This window comes from Diabrotica undecimpunctata, chromosome 8 (genome assembly GCF_040954645.1).
Source record: "Diabrotica undecimpunctata isolate CICGRU chromosome 8, icDiaUnde3, whole genome shotgun sequence".
NCBI classification, from domain to species: domain Eukaryota; kingdom Metazoa; phylum Arthropoda; class Insecta; order Coleoptera; family Chrysomelidae; genus Diabrotica; species Diabrotica undecimpunctata.
This window is the reverse complement of record NC_092810.1, coordinates 68285921-68309601: the sequence shown is the minus strand read 5'-3', so window position 1 is coordinate 68309601 and position 23681 is coordinate 68285921. Positions and strand designations below refer to the sequence as shown.

The 23681-nt window shown below is 32.8% G+C and overlaps 1 protein-coding gene across 4 annotated transcripts in view; it reads right to left on the bottom strand.

Moving 5' to 3' along the window:
• Positions 1-23681, bottom strand: part of Hip1 (Huntingtin interacting protein 1) — a 135726-nt gene that overhangs the window by 92030 nt on the left and 20015 nt on the right. The window contains exons 1-2 of one of the 4 annotated variants that reach the window (XM_072540444.1): positions 23022-23040; positions 6303-6436 (exon numbers count right to left, since the gene is read on the bottom strand). The exons of 2 other annotated variants lie outside the window; for them this stretch is intronic. In XM_072540444.1, the coding sequence (XP_072396545.1) occupies positions 6303-6341 (39 nt within the window). In that variant the 5' untranslated portion in view covers positions 6342-6436; positions 23022-23040. Of the gene's footprint in view, positions 1-6302; positions 6437-23021; positions 23041-23681 lie in introns of those variants that run through there. One more of the 4 variants, XM_072540443.1, reaches the window with a different exon arrangement.

The following is a 23681-nucleotide window of genomic DNA, read 5'->3' as shown; positions in this document are numbered from 1 at the left end:
AAGCCACAGATATCGTTGTACTGATGAAACGAACAGTGGGATTAAAAAGCCCAAGGACAAACGTTAGATCATTGTAGGTGGAGGGAAAGAAGCACGTTTTGTCGGTAGATCTTATGAGAGATGGAAGTCCCAAAAAAAATCGGGTAAACTACCTCCCAGTTCCCAGTAGTGTCATCGTGATGGATAATGCGCCTTATCATAATACTCAAGAGGATAAAACACCAACATCCGCATCAACATGTAAAATATGTAAAATGATAGATTGGCTAAAAGCTAGAAATATTCCTTTAGCTAGACATGATGAAGGCTCCCACCATATCATCCAGATAGAGCTTGTTTAGCACTAGTAGAGCAGCACTAAAGTTATGTAGATTTCACTTTTATTTTTATTCAAAACTTGTAAGATAAAATTGTGAAATATTTTCTGTAGAAGAGTGGGAAAAAATTGTAGCCAAAGTGAAAATTATTGAGGATGATTTCACTTCAAAGGAGACATTATTTGCTGCTGCCATATACACACCACCAACCTTATATGCAATAACCATGTATTTCAAACTAATATTTATTTCTTTTGAAAAAACTTGTTATTGTTGCAAAGAATAGGTTTTTATTAAAAATAAACAAACCAATAAAACAATCAGATAACACTGCCCGGCACGTTATATATTATTTGTTTTAGTTGTAAATTGAACGAAAATGAATAAATTTACTTTCGCTTTCAAAAAGGAAAATATGCCTTATGTGGGGTTAAGGGATGTGCAAAAGGGGAAGATTATTGGTCTTGGGAGCAATGAATGTCTCCTTGAAATTCTTCCTTGTAGGAACATAGCTACAGTGGTAGGCATAACGCAGGGCGTTGTATCAAAAACCTATGCTAGGTATCAGGTGTTAGGAACGCTTAAGAATAGACCAAGATAAAGTCGCTAAAAAGTAACAACGGCTTGTCACGACCGTTTTATTGTCGAAGTAGTTAAAAGAGACCAAACAATTTCTCACCCGCAACTCCAAAAGCAGCTTTTGGAAGTTAAAGATGTAAGTGTTTCAGTTAAAACGATAAGAAGAAGACCTCGTACCCAAGGAATATACAGCAGTAGACAGTTACGGATTCCCGAGTTAACCAGACAGCACAAGATTGATCGCTTAAATTGGTGTCTTCAATACTAAAACTGGAACATTGGAAATTGGCAAAATGTGCAATTTTATGGCGAAACCAGGATTTGTTAAAAATAATATGACACGATGAATTCGTGTACTTAGAGGACTAAGAAGAGAAGCAAGAACGGAAACAGCCAAATCTGTTTACAGACCTAAAGGATAAAGTGTTATGTTCTGGAAAAGTAATATGGCCGGTGAAAAAACTGCTTTAATTTCCATTCAACCAACTTTAATAGCTCAAAGGTATGTTGATTTGGTTCTAGAATCTCTAGTTAGACTCTGAAAAAGTGCAGTGGGAAAAAATTTAATTTTCATGCATGATAATGCATCTCCACATACCAGCAAAATCACTACAGACTTCCTAGAAGCAGAAGATATAGCTATTTTGTAGTAACCTGCTTGCTCACCCGACCTTAACCTTATCGAGCATTTGTATGATATGATTTAAAAAAGAATTAGACCTCGCCGGGATAATCCACAAAACATCGTACAGCTTTTAGTACAAGTTGCTCTTGAAGAAAGGAAACAACCTACCACAATAAAATGCTGACAATTTGTTTAGGAGCATGTCTAAGCGAATTCGAGCTTACATAAGGCCTAGTGTTAGTAACACTGCCTACCACTTTAATTGCCTTTAAAACAAATAATTTCAACTTTATTATTTAAGAATTTATGGGTTTCTTTAATTTTTATGTATTGGTGATTAAATTGCTCTAAAATAAATACTCTCTGACTTCATAGGTTGTTTTTTTTTAAATTCGCTTAAAATAATAAGAAATATCAGATGATTCCATATAAGTTTGGTTGTGTGTAATCATGTATTATTATAAGGTGAAGATTCTGATAACGAAGATATATTTATTCTTATGTTCAGATACAGACACCGATGACAACGAATAAAGATTAAATTTAATTTCAAATTATACTTTTTATTATGAGTCCGTCCTTTATATCATTCATATTATTGTGTACGGCATACGATGGAAATTAACGTACTCGGGCAAGTATAATTGTTTTCAAGCCATCACAAAATACATTTATGTCATCATTAACATCGTTAAATAACTATTTAAAATTTTCAAATTTAAAGTAATTAAACGTCACGAGTTACAGCCATTATGTTGCAAAAAATGGATCATGTAAACAATATTTCTGTACATACAAAGAAACCAGTCAATATTTATAGGAATCGTGGCAACCGTGTAATTTAAGCCACAAACGTATGGACTACTTAAGCTCTGACGTCTTAATGGGCGGGGTTTTTAAAAACATTTCCAAACATTTCTAATTTGTATGTATTTGTCCCATAAGACGATGAAAATATTGATTTTTTTAATTGTTTGAAGAATAAATAAGGACTTTTGGTTATAAACATTCATTCTGTGCGATTGGTATTATTTGTTGTTCGTGAATTTGTGAGGTAAGTATATCAAAGTATTAAGATATTTACTATGAATGTTCTTATTTTAAGGTTATGTTATTGTTTTTGTTTTTATCGGGGTTATTTCAAAATTAATCAATAAATCATTGAATTTGTTTACGAAGTTAAAAAATATTTAAATTATTGTTTTATTATTTTTTAAGTGCTAGTGATTTTATCCCCTAAAAGACTAAATATATTCGTTTTCTCGTAGTTTAAATAGTTAATAGTAGTTTTGTTGTCATTACTGAAAAATTCAGTAATACTGGATATCTTCCACACATGTTTATTAGCCATTATATGCCCAGATCTAAAAAATAAACTCAAAAACTATTACAACATTCAAAAAAGATTTTTTTAAACACTCATTATTGACATTTTATAGAAAGGTTTCCACAGAATGTTTTATTACAACTTAAACTACGAGAAAACGAATATCTTTAGTCATTTAGAGGATAAAATCACTGTCAACGAAAAAACAATAAAACAAATAAAACATCAATTTAAATATTTTTCAGCTTCGTAAATAAATTCAGTGATTTATTGATTTATTTTAAAATAATCCTGATAAAAACAACAATAAAATATCTTGAAATACAGTAAAAAAATCATTAAAGTTTTAATCAAACAATAACATAACCTTAAAATATGAACAAACATGGTAAATATCTTAATATTTTGATATTCTTACTTCACAAATTCACGAACAACAAATAATACCAATCGCACAGAATGAATGTTCATAACCAAAAGTCCTTATTTATTTTTCAAACAATTAAAAAAACCAATATTTACAACTTCTTATGGGACAAATACACACAAATTAGAAATGTTTGGAAAGCTTTTTAAAATCCCCGCTCATTGTGATGTCAGACTTAGGTAGTCCATTCTGCATCCCTCCTATGGTTTGCGCGCAGCTCACCCTATTGCTATCCTGAGCGCAAAGAGATTTCTAAAATGACATCGAACATCCTCCAATCGTTTGTATTTATTTTTGGACCACTACTCATATATACTCATATATATATATATATATATATATATATATATATATATATATATATATATATATATATATATACACTACTGTCCAAATTTAACGCACCACCTTAAATGTACCATAAGTTTGAAGCTATTTTTCTTCTGAACGGATAATTGGATTTTGATGATTTTTTTCTTAAATTATAGGTCTATTTCTAGTAAATCACAGTATTAATGTTTTTTTAAAAATATCAACGTTTTACCCGTATACGGGGTGTAAAACTAAAGTTGTTTTTTTTTCATCGTATTTTACAACACCCTGTGGAATTCATTAGAAAGAAACGCCACATCTTATTAATATTTTAAGATAGTTTTATCCTTTCTCAAGATTTTCGTAATGAAGTATCTCGATAACTTTATTATTAAAGATTGTATTAACATTTAAAGCAAATAAAACACTACTTACATAAACTTTATAGACATTTAATACAACTAAAGACTAAGAAAATATAACCTTAACAATCTTTAACAATTTCCTCTTCCAAAAACACGAGTATTTCCACCTCTACATCTAATTACTTCTCCACAGCAACGAGGCATACTTAAAATCAAGCGGCGTATTTGGTCTTGATCAATCGCATCCCAAACTTCTCTCACCATAACTTGTATATCGTCAAGGAAACAGGTGGTGGATCAATAATATCCCACAAATTATCTATGGGACTTAGATCAGGGCTGCAGGGTGGTCAGTTCATGGTTTGTATTCCAACCTCGTCCAAATAATCACGGAGCACTCGTGAACCATGTGGTGGATCATTATAATGCATTAAAAAAATTATTTCCTATGTAAGGAGCAAAAGTAACTACATGGTTAGACAAAATGTCTGTATTATACGTTTCACTTGTTAAGGAACCTCTTCGTAAAGCAACAAGGTCCGTTCGCGCTCTAAGAGATATTCCTTCCCAACACATTACAGATCCTCCATTGAATAAAGTAATAGGTCATATATTGTACTGTGAGTAGCGTTTCTCTTTGCCATCGAATAACTCTCACACGTCTATCTGAGCTATATAAATAATACCTCGGTTCATCAGTGAACAGCACGTGGTCCGAGTCATCAACATTCCAGTCAAGGTACTCTCTGGCAAATTGTAGTCTACTTCTACGAGTAGTGTTTTAAACTGGTGCTCTGACTGGTATCCTTATATACAGATCTTGTTTAGCGAGACGCCTTTGTATAGTGTTTTTACTAATTTGAATATTATATGCATCTGCCTCTTGTATTTGTAAATGTCTCATTTTGACAAGTTCTCTTATAGTACGAAGCTTGATAAACTGATCTTCACGTAGTGTTGTGAGTCTTCCCCTTCCTTGTCTACGCCGTCTCGTATTGTCGTTTGTTTCTCGAAAACGTTGAATGACTTGTGATATTGTAGTATGAGAATGAGATACTCTTAACCTCAAGCTTATTTCACGCTAACTTAACCCTACATCAGCTAAAGTAATTACCTGAACACATTCATCTCGGCTCAGATTTCTTAAAATACGGTCCATGTCAACTTATATACGTAAAACAGCAAAATAATTTATTAAAACGTGAACAATATCGACAGTCTAAATCTGTCCTGTCAAATTGTTTTATTTTTCATAGCCAACTAACTGCTTCCATTAATGAGTATTACAATTCAATAAAATCACGTTATGCTTTGAACGTAATTTTCTTTTCTGATAATAAATATATCCATAATTTTTTTACGAAAATGTTTAAAACAACTAATCTATTTCGAAATATTAAATACACGTAGCGTTTGCTTCTAATAAATTTTATAGGGTGTTGCAAAATAAGATGAAAACAACTTTATTTTTATACTCCTTATATGGGTAAAACGTTGATAGATCCCAGAAAATATTATTACCATAATTACTTAGAAATGGATCTGGATGGCGAAAAAAAAAATCATCGAAATCCAATTAAGGATTCGAAAGAAAAATAGCTTAAAAATTATGGTACAGTTGACGTGGTGCGTTAATTTTGGAGAGTAAAAAATCACGTAATGCTTTGAACGTAGTTTTATTTTTTAATAATAGTGATATCAAGATGATTTGTTTACGAAAATATTAAGAAATCATGAAGCTATCTAGAAATATTATGTATTATTTATTAAATGTTTTAAATAATGAAAGCTTTCCGGTGCACATAACAAAACGAGATGACACTACAGAGATAAGCTTAAAAAGAAAGATTTTATAAATGATGACTGGTGAAAAATAGGATTAGTGAAGAAAATACCTAAATAAATAAATATAGTAGACTAGGAGAGCTTTAAACATTTACTACAGTTACTACTTTTATTTAGCACCATCAAAAGGCCATGAACGTGTGCATATTATTTTGTCTCAAAATCTTATTCAGTACCAGTACTTAAAACTACATATATTTATGTTTAGAGCATGCAGTTTACTTTTAATTTAAACAATTACTTTCTAAAGATAATTACTAAATAAACATTCATTAATACTAATATTAATATGATATATTAGATAAAAAGCAAAGCGATAAGTGCAAACAAAGCAAAAAGGCAAAATATACTTTACTTTCTAATCCATCCTATAACCCTATATAACCTAGCAACACTTTGTCACAATATATTATTGTTTACACAGACGTGACAAATTATTCTAAAATAAAGCAATACTTCTAAACAAATAGATAACAGAAAATCAAATACAACCTATATTACTCACGTATTTTTCTAAATCTCGATAGGTATACTCCTTTGCCATGTTTGGGTATGTTTTCTCTTCTAAAGGTCATGCAACTCAGCTAATAGTTTTTTTTTAAAAATATGTTGTTAAGTCTATCAATACGCATGCAAGATCTGAAAATAAAATGTTTGACGGGGCAATTAGATTCAGGTATTAAATTATGTAGACTAACTGATAAAGTAATGATAACCGAACAGGAGGGGAATTAGAACGTTTTCCTTTTGCAAAAATAATGTAACAAAATTAAAAATTATTTATTTTAGTTTTATCATGCTGCACAGTTTTTTAATAAGCTGGTAGTATTATAGTCGTTTATATTTACATTGGACTGCTTTTTAGGATGATAAAGTCAAATTAACTAAATGTAATAATGGTGTAACAAAATAGTAATACTGGATGTAACTTGTACAAACTGAATTTATATAACTGTTAATTTAGCTCAATCAGGGTGCAATTCGTGCCATATATTATACTTTTACACCGTTAGTCCGGCAACAGGGTACCTTTCTGTAGGCATGGAAGGGTGGACAGTTAAAAACTATTCTCTTATGCAAAATTTTTGGCTGGATACGATTATGTAGGTCCCCCATCTCAAAAAGTGATACGAATTTTTATAAATAAATTTTCAAATTTGAATATTTTAATTTACAACTAATACCATCGTAAAGTATGACTAAAAATACATTAAAAATGCTTAATATGGTATATTTATACAAAAAGTTTATAATTCAAAAGTTATTTAAAGTCGGGAAATAGAAGATTTATCCTCTTTTTAGAAGAAGAAACTTTTAGCCCTCATTACTTTTTACATGAAGCATATTTCTCTAAAAGCTACACATAAATAGAAAATTTGAAAGTATTTTGACAATTCACTATTGACAAAAATGGAAGAAATTTCATTTTCATTGAGTTAACAAGCAATAAACGAATAACTTATCGCCTTGCAGAATCACAAGCACACTGAAAAAGAAAGTTTCTTCTATTTTGTCAACGGTAAATTCTCAAAATAGGTTCAAACTTCATATTTATGGGCAGGTTCTAGAGAAATATGCACCATGTAAAAAGTTATGAGGCTTAAAAGTTAAGCTAAATGTTCGATTTTGTCGACAATTATAATTTTTAATAACTTTCAATCTATAAAGTTTTTATAGAGTGTCTCCAATATGGTCGGCATCATATGGGAAACTTTTTATTATTAATTTTAAGAATAAAAAGTTAAGATACCCAACATTCTTTTATTGTATATTTTACGAAAACACATTATTCCTTATAAAAAGTTGCAAATGGTCTAAAACCTAAGGTTCAACTAGGTATTAGATATCAAATTTTATCAATCTTATACGAGGTATATCAAAAAATATGAATTTCGCCTCAAGTGTAAAGTACCTTTATATTTCACATTATCGAAAATTGTTATGAAAACTTGTTTGGAATTAAAAACTATGCTTTAATACATAATTACATCCTTCCAATGTACAAAAAAAATTTTTAAATTCCAAATAGCTTTTCCAATTTTCGATATTGTGAAATCTAAAGATAATTTACTCTTGAGCGAAATTCATATTTTTTGACATACTTCGTATAAGATTAAAAAAACTTGATTTCTGATGAATGCATCTGAGGTTTTAGACCATGCACAACTTTTTATAAAGAACAACTTTTTTTCGTAAAATTAGTAATAAAAAAGTTTCCCATATGATGCAGACTTAATTAGACACACTGTATATAATACAGGGTGTTTCAAAAAGGTATGTCATAAATTAAATCACGCATTCCGGAGACAAAAATAAATTGATTGAATCCAACTTACCTTAGTACAAAAGTGTACAAAAAAAAAGTTATAGCCCTTTGAAGTTACAAAATAAAAATTGTTTTTTTGCATATCTCCTAAACTACTTGACATTTTGTACGTTCGAATTAAATAAATTTTGTGGCATCATTAGTTTAACACATTATTTTTAAAACTTTTTTGCCTTTTACCACTTAAAAAAAAAACAGTTTTTATTGAGTTACGGCACTTTTCATTAACCTTTAAAAATTACGTGCAACTAAATAAATGGCTTAAATGAATTAACAAGTACAAAAAATGTGTATAACCTCTATAAATATGATATTACAATAAATGTTCAAAATGACCGCCATTTTCTTCAATACACATTCGGTATCGTTTTAATAAGGAAAACCGAATGCGCTGAAAATATAGAATATATTCTCTATAGAAATATAGAATAATTTTCAACAATCCACCCAACCATGAGTACAGAAAGGTACCCTGCTGCCGGAATATGATGGTTACAGTAACAAATAATATTATGTATTAGAATTAAATAATAAAGAAAATATAGATATTTACCATGTTTATAACGAATATGTATACTAAAATATACTAAATAATAAGCAAGAAATAGGAACTCTTTGTTAATATCTAGCTTTCAAAAAATTTATTTGCTTCATTAGGATATGCTAAAATAAGTTTAAAAATATTTTTTCAGTAAATACAATGAAATTAAGACAATATGAGCAATAAAAACTTACATGAGATTAATTCATAAAAATACAGCGAAGCTTCTATACTGACGTTATATTACTTTTTCTCTATAGTAAAAAGCTGAGGTGAGCGTCACGAAAGAAGTGACGCAAGAACGCGTCACGGTAGCGTCACGAGATAGCGATCTTCATATCGATTCACTACTCTCCATCAGTTCGTTTCTAGTCATCATATATTTATTCTAAGCAGGTTTAAATTAATAACAGCATGAAAAATAACTAACAAAATACAGACATTAAATGAAAAATAAAAAATTAAAAGAACATCTGTCAATAAAAGATGTAAAACAAACAGCAAAATAAAAGATCGATACTAGAATTCGATTCGTAACGATTCTCGAAGGGTCAAAATTTAAAAATCATCATAAATGTCCTGCAATCAATAACAATAGTGAATCATCTTATTAAATTTTTATTCCAGACGCTTATGGTTTCAAAATAATTTTATATAAATAAAATGTCGGATTTTTACAATTATTATCAGTTCAACTATTGTATTAAAGTGCGACAAAAAGAGTTATTAGTAAAACTTTAAGTTGAATTTTCATATCTCTACTTTGGAAGACATTTGTAAAGCAGCACATATTGAATATGCCTTGATACGAAATAGCCATGATAGTAAACAGTTGGGACAGTCCATTTACGCCACGAGGAGAGTCCGTTATATAACAAACAGTCCGTAAAGTATCAATCTTATTAAAATCTATAAAATTAATAAATAATAAAATTACTTTATTCAATTTTAAAAGCATTATTTAAATTTTACAAATACCGAAAATATAGTGTTACGATAAATATCATGGCCTAAAATAACCGTAAATATATTATGACTAATTCTGTTTTGTTGTAGAAATTTCGGCAAAGGATCTAGAACCAAATTATAATGAATCATCCGATTCGAGGTGTCCAGGTAGACCGAAATTTAACCGGTCTGAGCTTCTGGGGAGATCGCCGCCGTTCTCGAATAACAGGATTTCCTATATAATAACGGAACTTTAATTGAAGGGGTCAGTTGATTTTGAAGACGCGCTCGCGATTTAAATGTTACGTTCGCCTATATAAATTATGTATCATTCGTTAAATAAATTAATATAAGTTATCGTGCTTTTTAATAAATTAAAATAAGAACCTTTTAATAAAGACATTATAAATTAAATAAAGACATAAATAAATTTCATTTCAATAGTATGGAGCTTCGCGCTAGTCTACAGTAAAGTCTACTGTACCATTGTTTTCTAATTTTTATTATTTCGACAAAACCATGATGAGCAACGAACAGAAAAATTAAAAGATTAAAAAAAAGAGTAGTCAATCAAGGATCGGAAGTGATGACTGATATATCAACAGACGACTGAATAAAATGAAAAGAAATAAAGCTCCGGGAGAAGACAATATTGTTTAAGAAGCCGCCAATATTGGAGGAGAAAGATAATAGATAATATAAAGGAATTGCTCAAGTTATGTCTGCACCAAAGCGAAATACCTACAAGATGATACAGTGAACTTACCATTTTATGACATAAAAAGGGCGATCCAAAGAACCTCGAAAATTGTCGACCCATAAACCTGTTAAACCACTTTACAATCTATTCACACGAATAACAAAAAGAATAAAAACTAAATTAAATTTTTACGAACCTATGACAGGCGGATTTTATGAATAACTTTAGCACTAACGACCACCTCCACTGCATAAGGTGGATTATAGACAAATCCATCGACTACAACTCACCATTGGTCCTGGTTTTCGTCTAGAATTTCGTAAAGCATTCGAAAAGATAGAAATTAACAGCGTTATGAAAGCGTTAAAGGAAAGTCGTATAGATTATTGGTACTCCAGACTTATCGGAAACATATAAATAATACAACCAAAATATATAAAAATCATAAGAGGAATCCGATAACGAGACACGTTATCTCCTAAACTCTTTACCTGGAACCTGTTCCTGGAACATGCTTTCAAACAATTAGAGTGGGGCGCTAAGGGATCAATGTCGACGTCGAAATGTTCTCCCACCTGAGATTTGCGGACGACATAGTTCTGATAACAGAAAACTTAAAAGGGATAAGAACTATGCTTACTAAGTTAGATGCCGCCTGTAAGGAACTTGGTGTCAACATAAACGTTGGAAAGACACAATACATGATAAATCTGATATCAAGCGAAATTCCAAAAGTCGGCTGCAACGAAATAGGATTATTTCATAAATATAAATACTTAGGTCATGAAATCCAAATTGCCAGGGACAACCACCCACTGCACTGCAAAGAAGAATCACTTTAACAGTACTAGAAGAAATTTGACCTCAAATAAAAATCTAAGCTGCTATAAGTCAGAAACTATTAAATTGCCAAAAATGTTTTACTGGCTTGTTTGACCATCACCTTTATTTTAGTCTCGGCCTACTGTGCTTTCAAGTGCTTGATTGATTCAATTTCATTTCTTAAATGTAGTTAGTTGCATACTAAATAACTAGCATTACAAAAAATTTTGAGTATGAAAAGTTTTAAATGACTTAATACAGTAAAGAACCACAATTGTATCAAGTGATTCATGTTTTAATAGTTTTTTTATAGACCAGTAAAATTGGACGTTTACCCTTTAGAAAAAAATATTGTTGTTGTTGGAATATCGACAAAGGGAGAAAATTTAATTATTATTTAATAAACTAATTAGTGCATTATTACAGGATCTGTTTACTCTCTTAAAAATTGACAAAAATCTTCTTCTTCTGACTATCAAAGAATATCCGTTCAGATAGAAGAGATCTCATTTTATATAAAATACATTTAAATAATTTGACGGGTCTATTTTTAAACTGTTCACATGTTTTGGAAAAGATTTGTGTTCTAGGGAAAATGCAACATTGTCAACGTGTATGATTTAACTTGAAGTTATCTGCAATGTTGTAGTTTGTATCTTTCTGTAACGGTAACTGGTAATGTAACTGGCAAAGACGCCATTGTTCAGGTAGTTCTTTGTTCTTTCATTGTATGTTATCTTTAAGTCAGTTTCATAAGCGCACTGACAGGTGTTTCATAAAGCACAGAACAGAATTGTTTGTAGTATTATTAGTGGAAGGCGCTTTTATGTTTTTACTTTTTATGAATTGTAATTTACTTTAATTCAATTTGGTGACAAATAATAACTATGACTGATAAACGGTACAATTTAACACACGAAGAAAAAACTATGATCGGAAATTTGTTTGAAGGACTTCGAGCCAGAGAACCAAATATGAATGTAAGCCATGCAGTTACATTATGCAGTATTTTGACGAAAGTTTCCGAAGCTAGTGTGTACAGAGTAATTAAAACAGACGATGAAACAAACGATAATAATACTTTAAAGGTTGAGACACGATGAAGGAAACAAATAAAATTGGATGATACAATCAAACAATCCATTCGTCGTGCAATACAAGAATTTTATTTCAAAAAGGAATTATTAACTATAAAAAAATCCAGAACTTTTAAAAATTGCCCGGCAACACAAATCTTAGTTCAAGAAATACGTAGTTGACAAAATGGCGGAAAGGCGAAACATCACAGTCTTTAGACTTCCACTCTACCACTGCGAAATAAATCCAATTGAACTCATTTGAGTTGAAATACAAGTTGTACGTGAATTGTTATACGAGTCTTTATAACATATTACAAAACAAAACTGGAAAGATGCAGTAAGACATGTAATAGAAGAAGAACAAAAAATGTGGGATCTTGATAACATAATTGATGCGACCGTAGAGATTATTAACCTAATTATTAACCCTCAAGACGACTCGGATTCCGAAGTTGATCCTATTTATTTTGAATTTGAATAGTTTTCTAATCGTAATTATATAAGGTAAGTAATAGTAGTTGTAATCGTAAGGTATTAAAGGGGAAAGGCGCAAAATGTCGCCTGTCAAAACGTTCAATGTGTTTTAAATGTATCCATTTTTTTTTTCAAATCCTGAGAAAACTAAAAAGCATTTTTGAAAAATTTAAAAGCAGAATGAAATATTTTTTAGGATAAATAAAAAGTTTCTTTTGCATGCAATATTTTCAATTAAAAATTATACTATATTTTCTCTTTTATTTTCACCCCTGTTACATAGCATATTAAAATAAACACTGTAGAAGTTTTCAGGAACTTTCTGCCCTGAGTAATAATGTAATCTTTCATTCTGCGTTTAAATTTTTCAAAAATATTTATTAGTTTTCTCCGGATTCGAAAATAATTTTTTCCTTAATTAAATAAATGTATCTTTTACAAATGGCAAGAAACTTTTTATTTTTGAATAAAATAAATAAGTTTTATTAAAAAATACAATTTACATAAGTACAATTTAAAAAATATATTTATTTAGTTCAAATAAATGTTTCAATCATATACTCTACGACACTGGTCGTTCATATCTAACCATTCAAAATACCCCCGTAATAGGATTATAAGGTATTGTATTCCTTCAGATATAAGTTGGGTTAGTCGAAAACGTCTTAAACCGTCAGTTTTAGGTTGGTTTTTACTATTATATCGTATTACTTATCCTCTCTGTATTTCAGTTTTCTAATTAGGGTTAAACTTGTAGTGAGCTATCAACAAATTGTGAACCGGGTATAGTATATGAAATGGCGCGAGAACGAGGCGTAATTCTAGTTCGATTTCCGCCATACCATTTTGAGTTAAACCCGATAGAAGTTATATGGGCTCGAATAAAAAATAAAGTAGCAAAGAACAATGATGTAAAAAATCTGCTTAATAGTGCCGTCTGTAATGTAATCTCACAGTCGTGGATAAAATGTATCGAGCATGCAGTGAAAGAAGAGAAGAATATGTGGACCCTTGATAACTTCATTGAAATTACATTAAATCTGAAGATGACATAGATGACTCAGATTAAATTATATATAATGTTAGTTTTTATTTGAACATATTTTCTATATCTTATGAAAATAAATATTCAGTTAAGGTGAACCATTTATTACTAGTACTGATTCGTACCAAGAATTGAGTTTTACATGTGCTAAAAGTTACTACACGATCTTTTTTCTAATCCCATGTCATTAAATCTTATGGGCATTTATAAAATAAAAAATATTTTTTATAATGATTCGTTCTAAAATCCTGATTATTTTTTAAATAATAACCGCACGCCTATGACTCGTCGATTTCCTTTACCCTCAGACCCGCAAAGGTCCACATTGAAAATATGAGTCACTCACTACAATCGTGGTACTCTTAATTTGAGATAAATAAATAATTCTGTCTAATGAATTGTCTTGAATTGATTAACTTTTTGTGAAATTAAAAGAAAAACATAGTTTCAATATTTTCTTTATAAAATGAATGTTTAATTAAAAAGTGTGTCTCATATGTCATTAACAAAATCTAAACTTGTTCATCCGTCCTTTGATTAATTAAAAAATCAACAAGAATGCAATTTACAAATTATAAAAGTCAAACTTAAATTGTAGCATATTTTTTACATTAATTTACCAATTTAAAAACATCTATGACCAAGGTCAACTTTTTCGTAATTGAGTTTGTACTTGATATTGATGATGTGATATATATCTTACCAAAGATTACCAACTAATGTACAATAAGTTCTCTGGTAGTGTTATGAAAACACAACAACTTAAAGCATTACACTTTTCAAATGATACTAAAATTTACTTAAAAAGTTGTACTTACATTGGAAACATTACATTAGAAGTAATCACTATCAAACGATTATGTTTTACAGCCTTATTGAAAATAAAACTAAGATTGAATGAGTTAAACATATTATGTTTGTTATAACCAGTTTTTTTACTACAATATGACATAAAAATATTTTAAAACAGATTGATATCCGAAACTAAAACAACACATGATTTCAAAAACATTCTTATATGAATTACAATCATATTTATTCATACTGTACGGCAACGATTCGAAAATCGTACAACTACACTACGTTTGAAAATTATTGATAGTACAGTTTTTATGACAGCTAAGAATCCCCAACCTAATGTCATAAACCAGTGACGAAGAATTTCAAAGTTATATGAAATTTTCTTGTCCCAAATTAAGATTGCATTTCGGCCTGTTTAGAGCTTTAAAAATTACGTGTGGAATTGTTAGTTTTGTTGTGAACTTGTACAATAAAAATGGAACCAATATCTAATTTTACTCACGTGAAATTAAAGTGTCATTTAACACTGCAGATAAGACTGTAGTGTTAAATGTACATGACGCTCTTGTACATAAACACCCCACTGTTCGGAGTATAGTTTCTAAGTGTTCAACCATGACCGGAGTTATGGAAGCCAATATTTATCGACTTTTAAAACAAAGAAAGCAAAGAACTATTACCGAAGTATCGAAAACGTTAACAGAAAATAGACAATATGTATTGTAAAACAAACAGTTCGAAGAAAAGTGCACCAATCAAGTTAATAAAAAAAATAAGCCTTTTTCCTCACAACTGTATACAGGGGTTTGACAGTTGAAATTTGTAATATGAAACAAATTTACACATAGACTCACATCTAGGAATTCATCAATTTTTTAGTGGAACTATTTTTAAATAAACAATCGAAACGTCCATATCATTATTTTGCTCATAACTTCAAAACTTGTCTATTTAGATATTTGGCATCAACAGATAACTTTTTCAGACAAAAAAAGATACAAAAAATGAGATATGCTAAATTAAAATGGGTTAATAAACAAAAAAGTTATAGCAAAATGAACAACAAAATCGCTGTTTTCAAATATTATTTATTAAAATTTTTTTATTGTTTATTAAAATTTGTTTAAATGTACCTGAACTTGAGGGTCTTATTGTTTTTGAATTGTGTGCAAAAGTTTAGCCAGATTGGTTAAATAGTTTTTGAGAAATTTAATTTCTTTATAAGATTTTTTGAAAAAAGAGCTGATTTCTAAGGCTGAATTTGATTGAATGGATCTCAATAAACCGGGGCTTATTATCTTTGTTAATATGTATACTGTTGTGAATTTATTAAAAGGTTCAATATTTATAACACTTACGGATTTAATTTATTTCTTTATTTATATTAACTTATCTGACAATAATTTATTATATCCGTACGTACAAATTCGCGAGCGCGGGTCTTGAGTATTAACTCTCCCTCCATATAAAAATGTTGTATTTATATACGAAATCCTGATATACTGGAATAGTCGAGAACATCAAGTTGGAGAATTCACCATAATTTGAATCTAGACTTCCACCGAAATTTCTACAATAAAACAGAATAATTAGTCATAAAAGTTAGGCCAGTATATTTATCGTAACATTGCCCCCCTCTTAAAAGATGGTTCCTCCTGGAACCTTGTCGGGACTGGAACCGGAACTGTATGCTGGTATCGGCAACTGGACCCTCTTTTACAACTTCCAGTTGTATAAAAATGACAAGGGACGGTTTTCTCTCCGCACCAGTAACTATGCGGATTGCAACAGACTAACACCTGGACTTCGGTGTCTTTAAAGATCTCCTCCACCATATTTCGGATAACCCTCCAATCTAATTGGCGGCACTCCAACTTTGGCATGGCTAACTTTTGCACGTCGGACTCTAGTACGTGCTCTCTCAATTGAAGTAAGGCTTCCCATACATCTCGGTAGGTAGGTTGGTCACGGGCAGTGTCTTTTGTTACCAGGTAGAAAAGGTAACGTGATGCATCTTGGAGTTTCAAGGTTTTACCGGGAGCTGGCACCTGGCATTGAAGTTCTGCAACTCGACCAAACTTCCTTCGAAAGACGGATGCCAACCCTGGTGCGTCTTTGATACTGGCCGGGATGGTAAGGGCCAGCGAGTAGTCATCGGGGAGCGCGAGTAGATCTTGCTTTTCTTCAGTGGTAACACCATGTCTTGCTTTACCGGTACCTCCATAGGCACCCATGAATTCCTCAAACGTGAGGTCAAACACATCTTGGACTTGGTTTACTTCCACTTCTTCATCTACGTCGTGGTCACCTTCGAAAGATGCCAACCGGTTATGGTGTACTATCATCGGCTTTCCCCTCGGAATCTTGCTTATTCGGTAGATGACATCGTTGATCTTCTCCATGATGAGGTATGGACCTTCCCAAAACTGCTGCAGTTTGGGAGAACAACCTATTCGCTTCTTGGGATTATACAGCCATACTTTGTCGTTCTTCTTAAAGCAACCCTTTTCGGCTTGTGTATCGTACCGTTTCTTCATTCGGTCGCTAGCGATCTGAAGGTGGGAACGGACCAACTCATGTACATCGTCCATTCTTCTTCGTAATTCGATCACATAATCTTCACCTGCTACATCTTCTCCAGGTCGACACCCAAATTCTAGATCACAAGGTAGTCGCATTTCGCGTCCGAATAGGACTTTGGCTGGTGTCTGGCCTGTTGATTCGTTAACAGCAGATCTGTAGGCCATTGTGAAGAACGGAAGGTATTGGTCCCAGTCTCGCTGATGATCGGACACCATCTTTGTCAAATACTTGCCAACTGTCCTATTCATTCGTTCTACCATACCATCCGATTGCGGATGATACGCGGTAGTTCTTGTTTTCTTCATGCCTAGTCTATCACATATTCCTTGGAATAGATCACTTTCGAAGTTCCTGCCTTGATCACTATGGATCTCCAAAGGCACTCCAAATCGGCTGATATATTCTTGGATCAACTTATCTGCAACGGTGGCGGCCTTCTGGTCTGGAAGTGCGTAAATCTCGACCCACTTAGTGAAGTAATCCATTACTACCAACATGTACTTGCCCCCATTTTCACTTTCTGGAAATGGCCCTGCAATGTCCAAAGCTATTCTTTCAAACGGGCTTCCAACATTATATTGTCTCATAGGAGCTCTCCTTTTCCGGTGAGGCCCGTTACTCGTAGCACAAATGGTACATTTCTTACACCAGTCTTTTACGTCGTCGGAACTGTTCATCCAATAAAACCGTTCCCGAATTCGCTGAAGGGTTTTCCTTACACCAAAATGCCCTCCCGATGGACTGTCGTGTAACTGACGAAGTACTTCGGCTATTCTGCTCTTTGGGATCACCAACTGTCTTCTCTTCTCTGAACCGTCATCATTTTCCAGGACTCGTTTAAGCAAGCCATCTTCGATGATAAATGAGTCCCACTGGGCCCAATACGTCTTAACTACTGAGCATAGGTTTGATATTTCCTGCCAAGGTGGTCGACGGTTTTCCTCTTTCCATTTTCGGATTTTCTGTATAACTGGATCTCTCTCTTGTTCTTCCCTTATCTTAGTAGGCGTCCAGTCGTCGTTGACAATCGTCGTTCTTAGCACTGCTGCTTCCTTGGATTCCGTTTTGTTGCAGTGGGGACACTCTGCTGGGCATGGCCTTCTGGAAAGAGAATCAGCGTTTCTGTGGCTAACTCCGGCTCGGTGCTCAATCTTAAAATCGTATTCTTGGAGTCGTTCGATCCACCTGGCTATCTGACCCTCTGGATTCTTAAACTGCATCAACCACTTAAGGGCGGCATGGTCGGTTCGGATTAGAAACTTTCTGCCATAGAGGTATTGATAGAAGTGCTCTACTGATTTAACTACTGCTAGAAGTTCTCTCCTCGTGACGCAATAATTCCGCTCAGGTTTTGAAAGAACTTTACTAAAATATCCGAGGACTCGTTCCTGTCCTCCTTGAATCTGAGACAGCACTCCTCCAATTCCCACATTACTTGCATCTGTATCTAAGATGAACTCTCCTTCTGGCAGTGGATACCCTAAAATTGGTGCTGTTATTAAATGCTTTTTCAAGGTCTCAAAGGCATTTTGGCAGTCTGTATCCCAGCGGTAATCTCTTGCTTCCTCCGTAAGTCGCGTTAATGGCTTAGCGATATCTGCAAACTTCTTAATAAACCTCCGGTAGTAAGTACATAGTCCAAGAAAACTTCTCACTTGATGTTTGTCAGTTGGTTTTGGCCATTCCTTAATGGAATCGATTTTTCCTTTATCCACGGCCACTCCTTCTTTACTGACTATATGACCCAGATAATTGACTTTACCTTGAAATAGCTGGCACTTCTTGGGGTTTAGCATCAATTGGGCAGCTTTAAGTCGATTAAAAACGTTTTCTAAATTCCTCAAATGATCTTCGAATGTCTCCCCCAAGACGATTATGTCATCTAAATAAACCAGGCATGTTTTCCAAGATAACCCTCTCAACACATTTTCCATAAGCCTCTCAAATGTCGCAGGAGCATTACAAAGTCCAAATGGCATAACGTTGAATTGCCACAATCCAGATCCTGTGGTGAAGGCTGTCTTTTCTTTATCGACTGGGTCCATTTCTACCTGCCAGTATCCAGACTTCAAATCTAAAGTAGAAAACAATTTACTTCCAGCCAATGTGTCCAATGTGTCATCGATCCGAGGCAGAGGATAACTATCTTTCTTGGTAACGTTGTTCAGCAAACGGTAATCCACACAGAACCTCGTCGTTCCGTCTTTCTTCTTAACCAGGACCACCGGAGAGACCCATGGACTCGTAGAAGGTTCTATCACCCCGTCTTTCTTCATTTCCTGAACAATCGTTTCAGCTTCCTCTCTCTTCGCCTGTGGTAATCGTCGAGCTGTTTGACGAATTGGCTTAGCATTACCAGTATCAATTTTATGCTTAACAACGGTAGTTCTTCCCGTCTTTCCTCCTTTCGGTACGAAAATATCACGATACTGCCGCAGAAATTCCCTTAATTTTCTTTTCTCCATCTGATTTAGAGACTGTCCTGCAACTGCAACCATTTGGTCGAATTTGTCGTTGGAATTATCAGATGTTGTCGCCTGACGGATTATGGATGTCACAGGTACACAAGTTCCTACTTTTGTCTCTTTCTTTATGGTCACTGGGTAGTCGTTGACATTGATAAGTCTCACAGGAATTTCTTTAGCCGAAGTCACCAATTCCTTTCCAATTATGATTCCACGGCCAACCTCATCGTCGTGGTTCCAAGGCTCCATCATAACAGGTCTCCCTTCGTCTACAATTCCCTGTAGTCGCGCTACTATGATCGTTTCGCTTCTCGCAGGCACGACTGTATCTTCTGTAATGGCTGCTTGCACAGTGTTGTCATTATGTGGATGGAGAAATACCTCCTCGTTGCCAACTTTGATTACCTTATTCTTAAAATCCAATTGGAATCCATGCATATTCATTACGTCCATTCCTAATATAACATCCTCTTCGATGTCAGCAACTATAACAGTATGGACAAACTTTTCTGCCCCAATTCCCAATTGTACCTGGATTTCTCCATGAATGTTGGCATTTTCACCTGTAGCGGTCCGAAGTCGCAACCTCGTTGGTAACAGTTTCTTTCGGCTGTTTAGAACTGTCGGGCGTATAATGGTTCTGGTCGCTCCGGTATCCACCAACAACGTATGCTTTTTACCATTTATGTCTCCATCTACATATACACTATCTTCACGACATTTCAAAGAAGCTATTAGTATAAGAGGGTCTTTGGAAGAGTTCCGGGTCGAAGCTGCCTCCCTAGGGTTGACTCGTTCTGGTTTTCCTGATGGTGAGTTTCTTGATTTTATGGTCTTCTTTTTCTTGCATGTCATGCTTTTCATCAAATTAAAGAGCTGGTCAAGTTTATCTTCATCTTCTTCCTCTTTTACAGTCCTAACTTTACTGTAACCGCCAGAGGCCTGCGTAGCTGACTCATATTCGAGGGCGGCGGATAGGACATCAACCAGCGTCTTGTGACGAGCTAATCGCAGTGTTCTCTGCATTTCATGATCACGAAGACCATCAATAAACGTTTGAACGGCCAATTTTTCCATCATGTCTTCGGGAGCTGTTGGATAAGCATATCGTACTAATCTGGCAATATCTACCTCATATTCTTGAAGAGCCTCATCTTTCTTCTGTCTACGATTTTTAAGCTGTGACTGATATACATGCTCCAAATGTTCGTGGCCATATCGCATATTTAACCTCTTCTTCAGTTGTTCGAAATCATCGGTCTCCTCTACGGCTATGGTCTGAAGCACATCTAAGGCATCTCCTCGAAGAGCGATAGTCAGGTTTACAGCCTTTTCTTTTTCAGACCATCCATTTGCTCTTGCGGCTGATTCGAACTGTTTCATGTAGTTGTTCCATGATGATTTTCCGTCGAAAGTTGGGACTTTAACATGAATAGAACCTCCACTTCCTTCAAATTTCGGCCGTGTCTCCAACTTAAATTTCGTCTCGTCTTCTTTTATCTCCACTGTAATCGGATTGTTACCTCTCTCTGCTGTCCCTGTTTCTTCCATCTTCCTTTCCATCTCTTTAATCTTTTCTTCGAAGGCTAACATATCGGCAGCAACTTGGTTTTTTAACGAAGATATTCTATCGTCCAGGGCAGACATCTCAGAAGTGACTTTGCTTTCTAAAGAAGCGATGTCGCCGGAAACTTTCGAAATATCGCCAGAGACTTTGTTCTCTAATTTCGAAATCGACGAGATGACAGCATCATGTTTGTCTTCAAATATATAAGTCTCTGGATCTAGTCCTTCTTCTAGCAAAGCGTTCTTTAGTCGTTGGACTAACTCAGCCTTTTTTCCGGTAGAAGCTAATTCTCTGTCTTCTAGATGTCTTCTTAAAGTAGTCACTGTCAGCTCATAAATCGTCGTCATTTTCACAATTTATTTTATATTCACTTGTATTATTATTATAAGTCTAATTTATGTTCGATCTCACTCTGACACCATTTGTTGTGAATTTATTAAAAGGTTCAATATTTATAACACTTACGGATTTAATTTATTTCTTTATTTATATTAACTTATCTGACAATAATTTATTATATCCGTACGTACAAATTCGCGAGCGCGGGTCTTGAGTATTAACTCTCCCTCCATATAAAAATGTTGTATTTATATACGAAATCCTGATATACTGGAATAGTCGAGAACATCAAGTTGGAGAATTCACCATAATTTGAATCTAGACTTCCACCGAAATTTCTACAATAAAACAGAATAATTAGTCATAAAAGTTAGGCCAGTATATTTATCGTAACAATACTATTAACCTATAGAAAAAAAGTTTCAAAAAATTACATTTATGTGCAAAAATGATTTAATAATAAATAGCACGTTTTAAGCTTATAAGCATTTACAATGACTCCGTAGAATTTAGTTCAAATAAAATGGCAAAAAATATTCGGAAAGCTGGATAAAAAAAAAAACAAATTTTTAAAAAAGAAAAAAGATTCTACGACCCTTAGGATCAAAGATATCCCCCTTTTTTAATCACTGTTACGTTAATTAACAACATTAAGGGCTGAAAACAACCAATATTTTATAAAAAGTCAAAGCTTTAACAAAACTTTTAACAAAAAAAAAATATTAAAAAATATATTAAATTGTTTAAACGGGAGTGTTGTATACAAAGAGTACTTTGCGTTCCGACTAGAGTAAAAAGCGTTAGTGCAGCAGACCGAAGGGCTAGCAGCGCTCTTCAAAAAATCCAACAGTCTCAAAATAGACCGCAAAAAAAATGACATATCTCGGCTTCTACTGGACCAAATTTGCTATTTCTTTTTTTAAACACGGTTACAACGTTAAAATAATAACATTTATTGTATTTTCATTGCAAAATTATAAGTCGCTTATCTTTATTAGATACATATTATTTTTTTATTTATTTATTCAAAATATAATTATATTAAACAAATGTTATTTATAGACATTAATAAATTGTTATTTATAAACAATTTTTCCCCGATATTCTTATTAAATTTGACCAAATCCGTTTTTAGTGTTAAAAAATTATTTTTAGAACAAAAAATCGCATACATAATATATATTATAAGAAATTATAACTTCTTAAAGTTTAAATTTATTAATTGAATTTGCTTCGAATATATTTTCTGCTGTTGGGGATTTTTATGTTTTATTCTGCAATATGTTTGCCAGTATTCCCCTGTTCCCCTTGAACGTGTAGTTACATGTAAAATGTAATTATATTCCAGTTTTCATCGGTCAATTATATCTTTTTGTTTAAAAAAAAATATAAAACGAACAAACTCAGTGTAAACATTTAATATTCTTTGATAAAAATATTATTTGTAATTATAAACTTGACATATTATAATTAAAAGATAAGAGCAACGAACTATATCTCAGATATCTTACAATAGAAATAAATAAATGCCTACCATTATCAAGGTTAATATTTCTTGTTAATAAAAGGCTACAGTCTATCATACCAGTGGAATATTCTCGCCATCCAACCACCGAAACCCACTATCTCAGTCCATCAGCCCGTCAGTCTTCTAGCTCTTTCAGAATTAGATTTGTTTAAACATTGCATTTTTATTTGGATGAGAGATTTTGAGTTGCCATATTGATTTTCTGATAGCTTATTTTTTCAAAACCTAGCCGCTCTATACTCCATTTTCCTACTCAAATCTAAAGTTGTAACAATCTAAGTAAAAATCAGAAGCTTTAATTACTAGAAAAGTACAATCCCATGCATTCTTATTGAAACATTAAAATAAAAATATTTTATTCAGTATCTATATATGGTATCTACATACAATACAGTATGTGACAGTAAGTTGGAAAGGAAAGCTAAAAAAAAACGTATTTTCAATAAGAACTGTGGACAATTCCCACTAAATATAGTGGACAAATTAGTGTATTTTTAAAATTTAAATAATATTTTTAAAATTGAATAACGTAATTTTATTATTTATTTATTATTTATATTTTAAACGAAATATAATATATTAACATATTTCAATAAATTATTATGTTTGCCCCCAACGCCACCTGCTAACGTATCAACAAAGTTACGCTGATTACTTCTGACAGAC